General features: G+C 32.0%; 2 protein-coding genes across 9 annotated transcripts; one reads left to right on the plus strand and one right to left on the minus strand.

Moving 5' to 3' along the window:
* The first annotated feature begins 3211 nt into the window (after positions 1–3211).
* On the plus strand, positions 3212–5110 carry XTH6 (xyloglucan endotransglucosylase/hydrolase 6). The gene is made up of 4 exons (XM_022034790.2): positions 3212–3877; positions 3980–4080; positions 4195–4391; positions 4488–5110. Exons 1-4 carry the CDS (start codon positions 3703–3705, stop codon positions 4876–4878), a joined length of 864 nt encoding a protein of 287 aa, XP_021890482.1. The 5' UTR covers positions 3212–3702; the 3' UTR covers positions 4879–5110.
* A 1168-nt stretch (positions 5111–6278) lies between these two features.
* On the minus strand, positions 6279–12037 carry LOC110809101 (zinc ion binding protein). 8 transcript variants are annotated; one of them, XM_022034822.2, is made up of 12 exons: positions 11882–12024; positions 11771–11809; positions 11512–11646; positions 11214–11284; positions 9855–9933; positions 9702–9776; positions 9397–9511; positions 9257–9284; positions 9104–9175; positions 8087–8217; positions 7693–7813; positions 6279–6685 (listed from the first exon to the last, which is right to left on the minus strand). In XM_022034822.2, exons 3-12 carry the CDS (start codon positions 11617–11619, stop codon positions 6607–6609), a joined length of 879 nt encoding a protein of 292 aa, XP_021890514.1. In that variant the 5' UTR covers positions 11620–11646; positions 11771–11809; positions 11882–12024; the 3' UTR covers positions 6279–6606. The 8 variants fall into 8 exon arrangements, with proteins under 8 accessions (XP_021890514.1, XP_021890509.1, XP_088073350.1 ...); XM_022034817.2 differs by having other exon boundaries at positions 9257–9314; positions 11882–12023; XM_088217224.1 differs by having other exon boundaries at positions 9257–9314; positions 11512–11592; positions 11661–11809; positions 11882–12023.
* Positions 12038–17582: the final 5545 nt, after the last annotated feature.

Raw genomic sequence — 17582 nt, forward strand, 5'->3', positions numbered from 1 at the left:
ATAAATAAATCTTAAATGTTAAAAGTAAATATTTCTAAAATATTATATATGCTAAGTGGATAATAACTTTGACTAAAATATTTATCACTTTAATTTTATAAAATAAAAAATGACTCTACCAAGAATTTAATATTTATAATAAATTATTAAATAATTTTGGTTTGACTCGGATACTCCAACATGTTTATAATGTTTGCCATAGAAATACTAAATTTCAATGGACTTAAATTATCCCACAAAACTATATGATATAAAATTATATTGCTCTTCCAGTTTCGGAAAGAACTGATTAACGAGAGTATGAACTTAATTACATTAGGTCTAATCACGAACCCCGCAAATCAAAATACTACACGTGTCAAAATATAATGACTCACTCCGCCCGATAATAATCATCTGAATTCCCCACCGACAGCAGCGCTCACTCAATTTCGGGGCCCACCGTTTACTGAGAGTCATTCTCTTCTTGCTCACCAACCAATTAAGATGTGCCACGTATAGGAAGGTCCCGCTTTGAGGACGTTCACGGCAGACAATGAAAAACGTGCGAGTTCCATCATGGATCACGAGACGACACATGGCGAATTCTTATTGGTTGAAGGCATTCTCAATTATGCGAAGAAGAAAAGTGATTTCTTCGTCGTTTAGCTTTGAATTCAGACTCTTATAAAGGAGCAGGGACAGTCGGGCTCATGTTTTAAGATTAATCTTCTGGATATAAATATATAAATATATATATATACATACACACACACATATATAGTCTTCTATATATTGATTTGTTTAAAAGAATACTCACGCTATATTAATTTTTTCTCATCTCTTAATTTATTTAATATATATATATATAATAATTAAAATTGATAAATTATTTTCAAAAAATTAAGTGAATAGAAAATTATGAATATATTATATATTATATATTTCTTAATATTTAGTTTAAGTTAATATGTTACAGTAAACTTTAATTAATTAATCACCAAATATCAAAAACAGCACTAGATTTGGTCGATGGAAATTACGCCACGTGTCAACTTGCGGTTGGTGTTGACTTGGCTGTCTAGCATTAAGGAATTATTTGTGTGTGTGTGTGTGTGTGTGTAATTATGATTTTGAATTTCAGAAAAATCAAAGGTTGAAAAAGAGGTTTAACAGAGACTGTGAAATAACGTCCACAATTAAGTGGGTCCTCGTCTCCGGGGAACCGTCAGCCGGCCGTTCAATGTCAGCCACCGTCTCTCCGTTGTCTTCATATAATATTAGCTATACTTCCATATATATATATATATATATATACATACACACACAAATATCTATAATTTTTCTTGTTTATTTTTTAACTATTTAAATATTAACTATAAAATTCATGAAAACTTAATTAATATAAGAGGTAATTATGAGATAAGGTGTATAATAATTTGCAAAAAAAAAATGCATATATAATAATTGTTCATGTTTAGTGATGATAGTATGAAAAGGTAATAGTAATAATTGTGTAGGGATGATAGTAACTTTTCATTTTTAATTAGATTCATTAAATATATATATATATATACGTGTATGTATATATATGTATTATATATATATATATATATTAACAATGTGTATATATAGCTATTGTATGGAGGCTGACATTATGGTAATTTGACTACCATAGAGAGAGTTAGGTGAGCATATAATCAAGTAGGCATGTATCAAACAAGCCTTACTCCAATAATTGAAAACAATGTCACAAATCTGTTGAAATATCATCCAAGTAATTAATTATTGAATGAATTCGGCATGAAATTACTTTTTAAATTTTAGATAATCGTAATTATTAAATTGCAATTTAGATTAAGAGTTAAAAAATGTAATTTTTGAACTAAAAATTACAAATCAAACTAAACTGGTGAGGACCCAAACATAATTCAGTAATTAAAATATAATTAAACCAAAATTAGTTTTATATTATATATGTATGTATCAAATTGATGTTTTAAAACTAAAAAAAAAAAAGATTATTAACTTAGAACATGCATTTAAGTGTTTCAAAAAGTAGGAATTGAGAAGGAAAAAAATTAAATAAATCATACAAAATTTTATTACGTTTAATTAAATTCGAGTTAATTATAAAAATTGGATCAAATGGGTAGACTTTAGTTATGATTCATAATATATAAGGAGCATTTTAGATAATACCCTTTTTTAAAAAAATTATGTTAATAATATAGAAAAATAAATTGTTCAAATATTTTATTTCTATAACTAAATAAAAATAAATCATCTAAAATTTTTATCAGATTTAATTTTTTATAAAGTGATCGAGTCAATTATCAAAAGTAGATCAAACCAGTAAAGCATATTTTAAACTTTTGGATGTAGTTTATAATGTATACAAAATTAATTTTGTTACCATTAATTTTAATATAGTGAATAAATATTTTTAATTAAACTAAATATAAATTTATAAATAAAATCTCATAATATTTTAGAATTTATTACAATATAACCTCAACTATATTTTGTACCATACATTATCAATTCATTAACACTACACTAACAATTAATTAGTGATGAAAAAATTACAAGATACAAAAAAAAATTACAAGATTTCGTGTAAGAATTTCTATGTAAAATATAAAGTTTTTTTTTTTTTTTTCAATATTTTGTTTCTATGTGGTCAAGATGTTGCATTACTACTTTCACGTAACATTGCCAATCATAGGTATAGTAATTAGTGATTATGATCTTATACATCAACGAAAAATACTTATTATATGATTACTAATTAAATTTTAAAATATTTAAAAATAAATTTAATGCATTTAATAGATAATTTTTTCTTTTTTTAATATAGACCGTACAGAAAAATTTATCAAAAAAAAATTTTAAAAATCGACAATAATATAATTGAGAATTATGAGTATTACTGACGTTATTGTTTTAATTTTTATTTAAATTTGTAATTTTTTAAATTAATCCGAAAAAATATTTATTATTTAAATAGAATAATTCAATAAATAAAAGCTTTAAAAATTGCTAAAACTAGTTGATAATTCATATCATTCTCTATGGAACAAAATCTAAAATCCAAATGAAATAATTTGGCTTACACAAACTTAAACTCTGCTTAATTCAGACCATAAATTGGGAGTAGGGACCATCCTCTTAAACCATGGCGACCAATCTATATTTATAGTGGCGATTGGCTGGAAACAGTATATATGTATGTGAAAATGCATGCATACTATTCACTTCCCTTTCAACCTCTAAAGCTGACTTTTTAAATTTCCGAGCAGAGGAGATGGGAGTTGAGCACTCAGTAAAATGGTTTCAGTAGTGAGAATACTCGGGTTGAAACCATTTTATCTCTGTAAAAGAAATTGTTACAGAAAATAGCAGAGAAGAACTGATCTTCAGAGGAGATGAGAGTGGTTGGGTAGGGTGGTAGGGCCCGAGAGAAATAGTTAGGGTTGGCTAGCTTGCTATTAGCTGGATGGAAAGCTAAGCTCTAATGGCGCTTTCTATTTGAATGCAGCAGTCTCCATCAAATTCTCTCCCTATTTTGAATCTCCCTCTCCTTATCTTCGTGTGTGTATATATACACTACTCCGCACAACATCTTCAAACCACACCCATTTTCACCACTTCTTTCTCTCTGTTTTCTTGCTCTGTATTTCTGACACAAACGCACTGCAGAAACATATACGTACGGCAGCCATGTATGTAAATGCTGGTGGATGGCTCTGTTTTTGCATGGTAATTGCATTGGCAGTCTCTGTTTCCGGCAAACCATCAACTTTTTTTGAAGATTTTAAGGTGACATGGGCTGATTCCCACATAACCCAGCTAGAAGGAGGCAGGGCCATTCAGCTTTTGCTTGACCAAAATTCAGGTCTGGTGGGGTCAATTTTGTTTAATTACTTAAATATTTTAAGAATATTGAATCATTTAAATATGGTGTATAACTATACATACTCATGATGATTAAAATCAGGATGTGGGTTTGCTTCCAAAAGCAAGTACTTGTTTGGGCGTGTGAGCATGAAGATCAAGCTTGTTCCCGGAGACTCTGCAGGAACTGTCACTGCTTTTTATGTATGTTTTTTCAATAACTCTATCTCTTTGATTTTCTTCGTCAAGATCGGAATTTGGGTTCTGGGTTTTGTTCAGTTTCGGCTTTAATGGCGGTGCGTATGTGGGTGTGTGTAGTTGAACTCGGACACTGACTCACTGAGGGACGAGCTGGACTTTGAATTCTTGGGGAACAGGACAGGACAGCCATACACAGTCCAGACGAATATATATGCTCATGGAAAAGGTGACAGAGAACAGAGAGTGAACCTATGGTTTGATCCCGCTGCAGATTTTCATACTTATACTATTCTCTGGAACCATCGCCACATTGTGTAAATCCCAGACCTTAAACCTAAAATATTGAATTCCTGATCATGACTTCATGATTCAACAAGACAAAGTTTCTTTTTTTTTTTTTTAATTTGTAGGTTCTACGTGGACGAAGTTCCGATCAGAGTGTACAAGAACAACGAAGCCAGAAACATCCCGTATCCAAAATTCCAACCCATGGGGATTTTCTCCACATTATGGGAAGCGGATGATTGGGCGACGAGGGGGGGATTAGAGAAAATAGATTGGAGCAAAGCGCCCTTCAAAGCATATTACAGAGACTTTGACATTGAAGGGTGCGCAGTTCCAGGGCCATCCAACTGCGCCACTGATCCTAAAAACTGGTGGGAAGGGAATGCTTATCAAGCCTTGAATGCCCTTGAAGCAAGAAGATACAGGTGGGTCCGTCTCAACCACATGATCTATGATTACTGCACTGATAAATCAAGGTACCCAGTTACACCACCTGAGTGTGTCTTCGGCATATAGACGATCAAAACCCACAACACATAAAACCCTAAATTGTGTAGTAAAAAATATGGCATAAAAAATTTTATTCAATGAGGGGAAAATAAGTATGCTGGTTGCATATGTGAATTGGGTATTTCCGAGTTTGATTATTTGGGTGGAGGAGATACGAACCCAACAAATTCCTACTTGTAACATTATTATGTGTGTGTGTATGTGTGTATATGGTAATAAAGTTCCTTTTTTTTTGCTATTGTATAATCTCTGAAAATCTATATGCATGCCTGTCAAATTGTACACTGTATTTTTAATTTTATTAATGGGTAAATAAATTATTCCCTAAGTTTTAACATTATACCACTCTTGAGTTTGACATGATTACATCAACTCTTTTTTCTCATTAAACCTTAATTTGTGAATCTTACTACTTCTGGGTGTTGAAACAAGACAGAAGTTACACTCAAATACTTATCAGAATTACTGTTTGGTTTGAACGTTCAAGTTTTTTTAGAACTTTAAACAAATAATTTATGTTTTCATAAAAGGCCAGAAGTGGGTGCCCTTCATTTCTAAACATTTACAAATTGGACTATATATACATACATATATATTTAGCATATTGGCCCCAGGTGGGGGATGGGATTGGGACTAGGCGTGGGCGTGATCTGTCGGCATGTCCCCGTGCGAGCTTAAGCCTAGATTTTGCTTCGTAATAAGTACCTGAATTATGTGGGTTCTAGTTTGCGCAAATGGGCTTCTTAAATAAAAAAGCACCTTAACTGATAAGTACTTATAGTCTGAGATGGTCAGTTCCCATTTTTTTATTGGTTTAATTCTGCTCTCATTTTTTGGAGTCTTTGTTTTAGTTTAACCTCTATAAGTAGCAAATAGTTTACTGACTCTCCCTGTCTTACCTTGAATTTTTCTTTTATCACAGAAATTCAATTTCTATCTTTGATTCTTGAATCAAACTAGCTTGATTTGATTAATTTTGTTCACGATCTCACTAAACAATGATTGAACTCATATTATTCAATTAATCATAATTAGTGAAAATAATATCTTGATTTAATTAGTTTTCACCATCTCAAAATAAACATAAGAGTAGTATCAATTATCTTCAAGCCCGATACTCAACCTGCTTAATCTACACCATAAATTTGGTGCAGGGACCATCCTCTTAAACCATGGCGACCAACCTATATTTTCTAGTGCGAACTGGCTGGAAACAGTACTTGATGAGTGAATCCTTCATGGTCCCCCATCAATATTGAAACGTGCAAATAAGTCGAAAGATCGAAGGACTAAAGTTAGGATGTAAATGAATTTTATGTGGCCACGTAAAATGGTTCGATCACAGTTCACAGTTAGTAGAGTACATTGTATCTAGTGCAATTCAATGCAATATTAATGCTATTCACTGACCTTACCAAAGAAGGTTCTTTTTCTTTCCTTAATGAAAATGTAGTGTCACGGTAAACTTAAGTTATACAATACTCATTACATAATAATTTTTTAGAACTGTTAATTCTTTAGTACACAACTGCAAAAACATTAGTGTTCACAGTTAATATCATGAATTCTAGATCACTGTAACATTATTTCTACAACAACCATCAATGGGAGAAAGAAAGATTCGGTCCTCGTCCAATCGAAAATTCAAGACCTTAAACAGAGTATTAATACTTCTACTTAAGGAATTCACTTGTCACTTGCCTTCTGATGGGGATAGAAATCAGCATGCTAGATTTACTTGTTTGCACTGTTAACTTTAACAGCAACTGGTTCTGAACAGTACGGACAATTCCCAAACAGAACATTGAATGACCTGCAGCATAAGCATGCAAACAAACTATAAACGAACGTAGCAAATTGCATAAAACAAAAGAAAATAGCAGAGGATGCATGACCATCGCATGCATCAGAGATGTTTATTCAAGATAAACTATTTTGTGTCATGGTGTAAGTTGACTTGGTATTCTTCTTAACTAACTTTCATTTATACAATCCTTGTTTTGATCAACGAGGATAATTTGTACGCCCATAAAAGTCTCCATTTGGTAGAAAATTTCGGGGGAAGGAGGACGTTTAATAAGCAAAAATATGTTAGCAAAACTGAGGATGCAAGTTAAAAGATACTTTGGAACCATATACGTTAGCTACTCCAAGTACACTCAAGCGGGTACTCGGCAATTTTCTATTTATTAGTAGTCTTTATTTCATCAAATTTGGTGCAACATTCTTGTGATTGCTCCAATCAGTTCTTGATATTATTTAAATATACCCAAAAAAAAATTTTGTCCGCACTTTCCTTTCAACCTATACGGCTGACCCTTTAAATATCTCAGAAGAGGAGGTAGGGTTCAGTACTTAATAAATTGATTACAGTACTGAAATACTCGGGTGCAACTTGGATGGTAGGTGCTACTAGTAATTGTATGCAACAGGTGTGCTAAATGAGATAAAACAAGGGAAAACTCGTGGATGCAAGGGGCCCAAATTCAATGGCAAAGGCTGATTGTTTGTGTGGACATATAGCCCTCAGGAGCATTAGAAATTATTATGTAGTCCCACGCATGATGACGTGGTTCAACCTCGAAATTTCATTGGGCCACCTCAATTTAATGTGGTGGAAAAACTGAAATGGTCCAACCAAAATTGATGGATGGACAACCTCAGCCATGCTTACTGCAGCATCCAATAGTTTCTCCCATGGCTGAGAGCAAGAAGAAAAAGCAATATACACATTGTCTTTGACAAAATATGAGAAACGAAAAATAAAGTTTAACTATTCTGTGTAAGCAAAGAGAAGCTGAGAGACACTAATAAACATACTGCCTTGTTGTCGTTATTGAACGCAGCCATTCTGCAAGACAGAGACTATGGAAGGCCCTGCTGCAACTGGTATTTTCACATGTATAGTCAGTTTCACTGCTCTTATTTCCAAGCCCGTCATCTATGTCGGCATTACAGAACACAGGTCAATAAGAGCGAAACCTTTAAGATATTGAAATATGAAAAATTATCATGTGTACGTTAATTTAGTATTCTATTTTCATTAACAATGTAATGAAAACCAGATGTCATAAATTTTATAGGTTGATTCAAATTTCTTTCAAGCTATTAGGAAATGTCATAACATATCAGTTTATATTCGTACCAACTAATAACATATCATTTTATATTTGATTCAAAATAATTTCCCATTAAACAACTAAGAAACTGTTACCAAGAGGAAGAAACTGAGCATAGCAAATTCCGCATTCAGCTTGATGCTCACTCTCAACAACAGCTGGGGGCTTTGGCAGTTCTATCTCCAACAGACTTCTAAGATTTTCTATAACTGATCTGTCTTTCGACCTATGAAATCGGTGGAAATCCATAAAAACAATAAATAGTATTTGTTATTATACAAAATTTTGATTATGAGACCAAGCTTCTTCAGAAGGTTAACAGGAAATTCTGCATATGTGAAAAATGTTGCTAAAAATGGTGGCAGTTCATGCAATATGTCGCATAATTAAGCTTCAAGTAATAAAAATTATGAAAGAAAACAAAAGCAATTATTAAGAGATCATATTTTTTGAAAAACTTTTTGTTGAAATCTCAACCACTCAATTTGAGGTTAAATAGAAATTTTTTATCAAGAGATCATATTTTTTAAAAAACTTTCTGTTGCAATCTCAACCATGCAATTTGAGGTTACATAGAAATTTTCAAGATACTAATGTTGAGTTTTTGGTTTAAATTGCAATTTTATCGAATAGAAATGATAATACAGTACAAGTACAATGAAGATTTGATGATCCAAATAACATATTAATTCCAAGTTAATTTCAATTCTAATTCAAGTTCATTGTTTTTGTGATTCCTTCTTTAATAAGTGAAAATACAAATCCATCACTGTTGGATTGAATATACGAGTGAAGTTGATTTAATTGTATATAATTATGTAAATTATGTTAAAGTTTTAGAAATCAAATGATTAGATTTAAGAATAGAATGAAAACAAAGTACACTATAATCCAATGCATGCAGATGCACAACAATTTGCCACTGGAGCAAATAGATAATAGATTAGCAACAATAGCCCATTAAAGCAAACAGGACCCGCTTAACAGTTTGCAGGAAGTCAATGGAAACTCATTCTCCTCCTGGCAATAGTAACATATAAGTCTACCTTCACAGAAGGATCAGAAGTCAAAATGCTCAAAGAATCTAGAGAAGAGATCATTGAAAAGTGTACCATCTTTTGGCATTTTGTTTCCATATCTTTCTCAAGGAGTTTACGAATTCATCTGGACCCAAAAAGCGACACCTACACAACTTAAGTCATCGGTAAATGGAATCCAAAAGTGTCAATTAGTAGCCCAGGGAAAATTTTTCTGAAAAGTCTTACTCTGGTAAAGCTTTAGGATCATCAACATCTATAGAAAGCATAATGAAGCTATCACTTCCTGTAAAGCTTTTAGAAAAGTTACTAAATAAAAAAGGCGGGGAGAAAAACATTTTTATCAACTTCGAAAACTAAAGGATCACCTATATGAATTTGACGGCAGGGTAAAGCCCGAGAAGGCTGTTTGTTACCAGCAACCCATAGAGATTTGTCAATTTCATCCAATGTAGACCAAAACTCTTGAAGCATCTCCAGATGCTGCATACAAAGTTACAACACATGAAAACGTAACTCTGCCATCTTGAATAATGGAGTCAAACCAATTTCTAAAAAATTTAAACTAATTGTAATAATTATACTCAACTAAAGACGTTTTTAAACTGCTTCAGTGACTAGAAGCATATGAAAATTGCTTTACAGCTGCTCTAATAAGGATTGCAATGAATACCTCTTGGAATTGGTGTATCAAATTCTTCAGTCTCGAGTTTATTGACCATTTTAAGTTAAACATGCACGGTATATCCTAAGGAAGAAGTCAAAGAGACATTTAGACATACAAATGGAAGAGTTCAAAGACAAAAGTAGATTATAGGAGACCAACCGCTGCAACTGAAGGTGGGCAATTGGGATAGTTTCTATCCAGTTGAATCTCCAAAACATGCAGTCTTCCTCTCTTATCTCTAGCATTCAATTAGAGAAGGATAAGTCCTCAAAAATAAGCTTGAGAAGCTAAATAATCATTGTAGATATGGGGAAAGTTTTAAAAAAAACTAACAGACATAAGAAACATCAAGTGCTTGTGTGTGATACCACCTGAGGGATAGCTCAAGTGGTCATAAGTTATTGAATTAATAACCTGTTAGGACCAACCCTCCCTACACAGTAACCGATCCAGGATCTTCACCAGTGAAACCACTGAAGGTTTACCAGAGGCGTCCACATCCAAAACGGGTAAATAGTAGTAATTGGCCTAAATTATTCTGCTAAGCTCAGATTAGTTACTGGATTCACTAGATTAATCACGTAACTGTTTTCTTTAAAAGCTTTGTTTTTCATTTCATGAATATTCTGTACCATTCTGTTTTGAATTGGAATCTGCAGTAGAAATAGGACAGTGCAGATGTACGGAAATATATGCAAAATTTTGAAGAAAATCAATCATTCTCCAAGAAAATCTATTCCAGAATTCTCTCCTCTATAATTCTACTACTCTCTCTTTTTTTTTTCTCTGCTCATTTTTCTTCTTCCTTAAGCTCTATAATCTCCCTCTTCATCATTACATCCTGCACTTTTCTCCCCAAAACTTTCCTGTTTGGGTCTATATCTAAGGCTCCTAACATAACCTTGTGAGTCTCAGTTTTTCAGTCTACATCATGCCATACCCAACTTACAGCTCAAGTCCTCCCGTATCATTATCATCAAGTTTAAATGGATCAAACGGAAAATGGCCTCCTCTAAGTGAATTTCCCTATAGGCAATAGTAAGTCTATGAGTGAGAAAGTGACCCATATGGTAGTATCTATTACAGACTACACATGATGCATGTGCATATTCCTCAAAAATTCATAGACAAAGCTTAACAGCATCTATATATGTTATCAATTTAACTTCTGTTGAGGAGTAAGGTTCATGACTAAAAGCACAAATATAAGATATTTCATGTGCTTATGGTTTATAAATATATAATCTGAAAACTCATTTTTTGGATCTTTCATTTGCAAGTTCAATATCACAAAAGATAACTGAATCTCAGCCACCTGACTTCACTTTATAGTTATACTAATAATATACCGATTTATCATAAAAATGGTTGACTTATCATTTATTTTCCTCTTTGAAAATCAAATATTCCACATCAATTCGAGATTTTAAAAAATAAACAAGAAAAAAAACACTGAATTCTCATCTAACTGCGATAATAATATTAACCAAATAGCAAAAGTAATCATAATAATCTTACAGAACACGGAAGCTCAGAAACGTAATATCTCCACTCATTCTCACCAGATTTTCCCATCCGACCTCTTCTATCTGCATATACAGAATTATAAATGTTAACCGGGGTCAGACCCTTTATTTTGGATTACATGATTGAAAAAATAACACACACAGCTGTATATTCAAAATTTATAATATGGATACTGAGAATTCTCCGAAACATCTGAAAACGTAAATTTGATATAAGTTACTCTCATTCAAATGTTTAGCTTTTTAAGTCCCAAAGCAAGGAAAAAGGAAATGACAACAATTCACGTCACCTCCGAATATACTGAGCGATAAAACGACGATGACGACGACGACTTAGCCAACTCTCTGCATCTACTCTGTTCTAGACATTCCTGCAACGCCAATAATTTGATGAACATCTATATACGGTTCAACGCAATTGCAGCCTGAAATATCATACTCTTTGAAAAGTCATTTCGGATTATTATCGAACACTTGGCGGGCTTCTTGTAGGTGAAAGCTTTAAAAGCAACTACCAGATTATAGCGGAAGAAAATTCTAAAAACTTACTGAAAGATCGCTAAGCGAAGCAAGGAAGGTGACAAGTTACTACAAACCAGATAAACAAAATAAATAAGTAAACAAACAAATAAGAAATGAAATGATACGAAGACGAAGTACCATTTTTGGTGGGCGGGGGAACCTTCAGAACGTTCGGATGTGCGCGAAGTGGCCACCGGGCTCAGTTCACACGTCATAGCTTCACGTCATCTCCATCAAAGTCAAAGCGATGTCGTTTCATAGAGGAGAGGAGTTGTCCCTTTATCACTTAAATCTAATTTCAATAATGTAAAAATATTCAAACAACAATTTAAACATATCGTAATTTGAAATCTCATATTCAAACTCCTAAAATTTTTAATTCAATTTTTTACAATCGATATCACTTTTTTTTGTATAAATTGTACTTAATTTAATTTTTAAATTAATCAGAAAAATCGTAATTATCTTTTAAATATAAGTTAATTCAATTATTTTTTGCTAGATAATATTTTTTATATATAAATTATTGAAATATGTTCGAACAAAAATAACTTATGACTTATATTAACTAATTTAAGTATGTAGTAAAAATATATTATTAATTCTATTTAAATTATAAAATCAAAGTACCTTGTATAATAAATTACACAAAAATGTAACTTATTTAATTTTTAAACCGTTATATATTAATTATATAACAAAAATTGAAATTAATTTGACCAGAAAAATTTTAAATTCAACCGAGATAAAAGTAAATATTACTTTTATTGCAATATATATATCATTTCAAAAGTAATTTTCTTATAAATAAAAATACCCTTTAAAATTGAGAAAAATATATTGTTAACGAATAAAAATAGTTTATAAAATTAAAAAGATGAAATAAAATTATAAAAACAATTTATATAAAAAAAAATTTTAAAAAAAGAGAGAGAGAGAGAGAGAGAGAGAGAAACCAAAAAAAGACAAGCATAGAAGCATCCATAACTACAAAACAACAAAAACTCAACTCTCTCGAAGACATATAAATATTAAATTTCATATTTTAATAAAAGCTTCTAAAATTTGTTTGCCACGCCTCATACTTAAAAGTAGTAAACTACTATAATTACATGCATGCATGCACGTGTAGTCTATAGAGTTGGCTTGCTCCAATTTGTTTGCTTTTGCCAAAACATCATTACATATGTTCTTCGAGTCATAAGTTATTTTTATATATCTTCGTATAAACTTAAAGATAAAATATTATCAAATTTTGAGTTTCATTTTGGGAATATTAATTGAATTACTGATTTTTTAGAAGACAGGCTTATGATTTCTAGATAGGCATGCGATAAAATTAAGGGGAGGACAACAAACGGCCAAACGACAACTCATGCACGAACATGTCAGATTTGTATTATAATAATATATCATAATAATTTATGGCTTGTGAAAAACCCATCACTGTAATTGTATATATTATATATAAGTACACCGGTTCTTTTTTCAAATCGCAATTCAATTAATAAATAAGATTTTTTTTTTTGCATTTTCTACTTCGATTAACCTCACGAAAATGGCATTAACATTTTGACAGGATAGTTTATACTATAACTCTTAATTAAGTACACATTGCAACAAAAATGGGTTTTGCGACAGTTTTTAACTTTTTTTTTTTTTTTTTTTTTTGGTGGCTACATCACCGGTAAAGCATGTTGCAGCCAAAGCGAAATGCCGCGCATGGCACTTTTTAGTTTCAACGAAGACTGACAGAGAGAGAAGTTGCTACGTACACAAAAGACATTGTTGCAGGTGACAAAGCAACCGCAACGGAGGTGCATGCGGCAAGGTTGAGGCTACAAGAAAATTATCACGGCGTACAAACCGCAGCAAAAACCAAATTTTCCTAATATTGTAATTACAAATAACGGTAACTAGCGGATCATTTTCCTGATATGTCTTGAATATATAGTTGTTGAACGATGAGATGAATTAGCAAATAAATTAAAAACTAAAAGAAAAATACATAACATGCGTAAAATATATGTAGATGAGCGAAGTGACGTACTCCATAAAATCGATGAGAGTGAATATATTAGAAAGAATTTCAAAATCTACAACAAATTTTTTTGTCTCAAACTCGATTTCTGGTATGAAATCTCATAAAATTGCTACAACTTCATATCCAAAGAAACTAAAGGAAAATACCTACATATATGTAGAGGGAAAGAGAGAGAATTCGGGTGTGGTACATGAAAAAATTATATTTTGTAGTGAGTAATATTTTGAAAATCAGAAGTGGGTAAATTAATAATATCATGTACCTGTTAATCAATTATGGAGAGGATTGGCTCCTGTGGGAACACCTCTCTTGTCATCCAAGCAAGAAGCATTGCAGGAAGAAGAAGAAGAAGAAGAAGAAAAGTCAAACTGATGATGACTGAAATTAGCCGAAATCCCACCGGCGACGAACCCACCGCTTACACTTGCAACAATCAGCAAAATCATCACCAAACTTACAACAATTCCCATATTCATCATCATAAGCCGCCTATACATACACCCTTTAAAATAACTTGCTAATCAACACTCTTGTAGTGACGACATGGCAACAAGGGGGTATAGATACGGTTAGCAGGCTGTATATACATTTGACGAGTAGTAATACGAGAGCTGATGATTAAGAGGTGTGTGGATGGTTTGCTAATTGGCGGAAATCATTATCAGCTTCTTGGCGTCTGGTTTGTTTTGTCAACAAGTTCGTTGGACAGAATATACATACATATATAAAGTATAGCCACGAGCTCCCAACGGTATAACCAATATATCTAGGCACCTGAACAAAAAAAGAACTAACACGCCTTCAAGTTCTATCTTATCCTCAGTTGTTTGTTCCGATAAAAGAGATAATATTAAAGAAAGAAAGAAAGAAAGAAAGCTGATCAATGTGTTTATAGTTTTTTAATTATATCAATGTGTTTGTATTTATTCAACTGGATTTGGCGGGCTCCTCCTCTGCTCTCGTCATTTTTTTCAATTAAACATGCCAAAAAAAGCTCATCCGTAACAATTAACACAGAAATATTTGGAACTAGGTTTGCCAGCTTACATATGCTGCTCAGCATCTACTTCCAGTCATATTAGTGGTGTAATGGCTTGGGTATGCTAGCTTATATAATGTATATTTATATATTGTTTGTGGAGAATTATGGTATATATATATACACACATATTTCCTTTGGTCAGCCACCTTGGCTTCTGGTTTCTTGAACATTATAAAAGCCATATGTTACAATTTTCTTGTCTTCTCTTTAAAACAAAACCAACTATTGAATTTGTAAATCAAATATCTTATTTTAGCAGCAATTAACTTCTCTAGAGTTATAAAAGAAAACTAATTTATAATTATACGTATTTAATATTATTAAAAATATATTAAGTAATTAAAATATAATTAATTTAATATATTTCAATAATTAAATAACACATACACACAATAACAATAACACAACATCTTTCATGTAAAAGACGAATCCTGCCGAGCGAATTGATGTCATGTCATTTATGTCGCATTCCCGTTGGACAAAGAACCCAACTCTCGCATTGCTTAGAAAATGGGCCTGACATGGACATGATCATGGGTCAGTACTCCACTCTGACAGCCCATCAACTCTTCATCCAAGCCCATCCCTAAAAGGGCCGGTAACCCTAATTGGGGTTCAAAACCCAATTGGGCCTGAAAGAAAAAGGCTGTTATATTCGCGAGTTAGTAGGGTAGGGATGATGAAAGAGATGATGGTGGAATGGCGCCGCCCCCCCATACCCTACCATGAATTATGAGATTATCATATCAAAACTTGATTTTGTCAAAATACCCAAAAGAAAGTTGATAAGATTTTTGGGACCCAGAAAAGATCATTTGAATATGGAGCCCACTGGAGGCGTGAATTCTATGATTGAGTTTGAATGGTCTGATTTTTCAATTTATTTTACTTAAACCATAAAAGGTCATTTTCTACGGTTGACAAAACTTTAAAAAGCTTATATCATTGTTTTGTTGCAGATTTCTGTTCGTGAATAATTGGCTAACTGGTCCTTTTTTACATCGCCAGCCACCACCAACCCCCCCCCCCCCCCCCCCCCCCCCCCCCCCGCGGCGGCGGCCACCTTCATTCTTTTGGATAATTTTATTTTTTTATTTTTAAAAAAAATATAAATTGAACTCAGGTCGTATAATTATTCCAATTAAATAAAATTACGATATACTCCGTGAACAGAAAAGGGAAGTGATTGTGTCGGTTCGAATGTAGGGGTAAAGCGAATGGAAAAGGGATGGGGCCCACAGATCTGGGACGTCACGTGACAGGGGGGTGGGGGAAATGGTTGACGCGCCCCCACATGTTGGCGAATTGCGATGTTCACATGAAGTGTTTGTTGTTGTTGATGTTGTTGCTCTCCAAAGAAACTTGCATGTGTGGACAGGGAGTGAAAGTTACTTGCACACTTCATAAAATATGCTCACACACACATATATTAAATGGGTAAATAAATTTTTCTTTATTATATTCTTTTTTTTTTTCTATGATTCTTAAATTTTAATTTTTTATTCTAATAAACATCGATTTATTTTCATATATATATATATTTATAAAATAAAACACATAATCTTATATAAATGAATTAAGTACGATCAATTTAATTAATTAATAGTTAGTGTTTATATTATGAATTAAGTGATATAAAAATTTACAATTAAAACGAATGAGAAATAAATCGAACAAAACCTAAAATTTTTGTACGACCTAATTAGTTAGTTGGAATAGTTTTTCAAGAAGAATTCTTATGTATTGAAGAAAGGAAGCAAAATCACATGGGACTTTGTTGATCATTTGCTTTCATATATTGTCTAAAAGAGTTTGATTAGGTAGGTCATATATATATGTTGAAGCAACAAATATATATACACCTCCATTGCCTTTCACCTTATATCCCACATCATGCCTATAAATAGGAATGACTAAGTTTCCCCTTCGCAATCACCTATTTATTTATTTAATATATATATATATATATGCACACACACACACACACATGCATACATAAATTATGTTATATTGATTTTATGTTATCATATTTTCTAAATTACCTAACATTATAATTTACACGTTAAATTTTGTTACATATTTATTTATTTTATATATATTATTTTAATTGGCTAATTACATGTATTTTATATAGTTAAATTAACTTGTTTTATTAAAATCTTTTGGTGTTAATGCTAAGGGTTTTTCTTCAAGTAATATTAAAAAAGTGAATTTTCATATATTGCTTTATATTTTTAGAGCATTACCCACAAAAACTTTTCTCAAAAAAAAAAAATAATTAAAACATATTTCTCCATCTTGATTTTCTAAATGTGTGATATAATTTTTTTAGTAATGCTGTTCAAAATTTTTACATTTACAGTATTAATTACAAAAATCTGACTCGATTAATCCAGATTAAGAGAAAAAAGCATCTTAATACACTAATATTCTTGATATAATATAATATATATATATATGTGGGAATTTAGAAATGGAAAAATAGACAACTTTTTGTGGACGGCAAATGTGTTTGGTTAATTTCTTGACTTGAGGGTGCAGCATATGTCATGATGTGTATTCAGCATAGATAGATCGCAATCAACATATCCATGATTGGTGCCAAAATTAAATTCATTATGTGGCATTCCATGATTTGGTCTCCTTCAATAAATTGAAAATTAACCAACAATCCAACTTTGCCACCAATTACTGCCTATAATTTCAACTCTAGATAATGTACTTCCTTTAGTTTTTTTTTTTTCTTTGGCAAT

This window comes from Carica papaya, chromosome 4 (genome assembly GCF_054855325.1).
Source record: "Carica papaya isolate Zhongbai chromosome 4, ASM5485532v1, whole genome shotgun sequence".
Classification (NCBI taxonomy): domain Eukaryota; kingdom Viridiplantae; phylum Streptophyta; class Magnoliopsida; order Brassicales; family Caricaceae; genus Carica; species Carica papaya.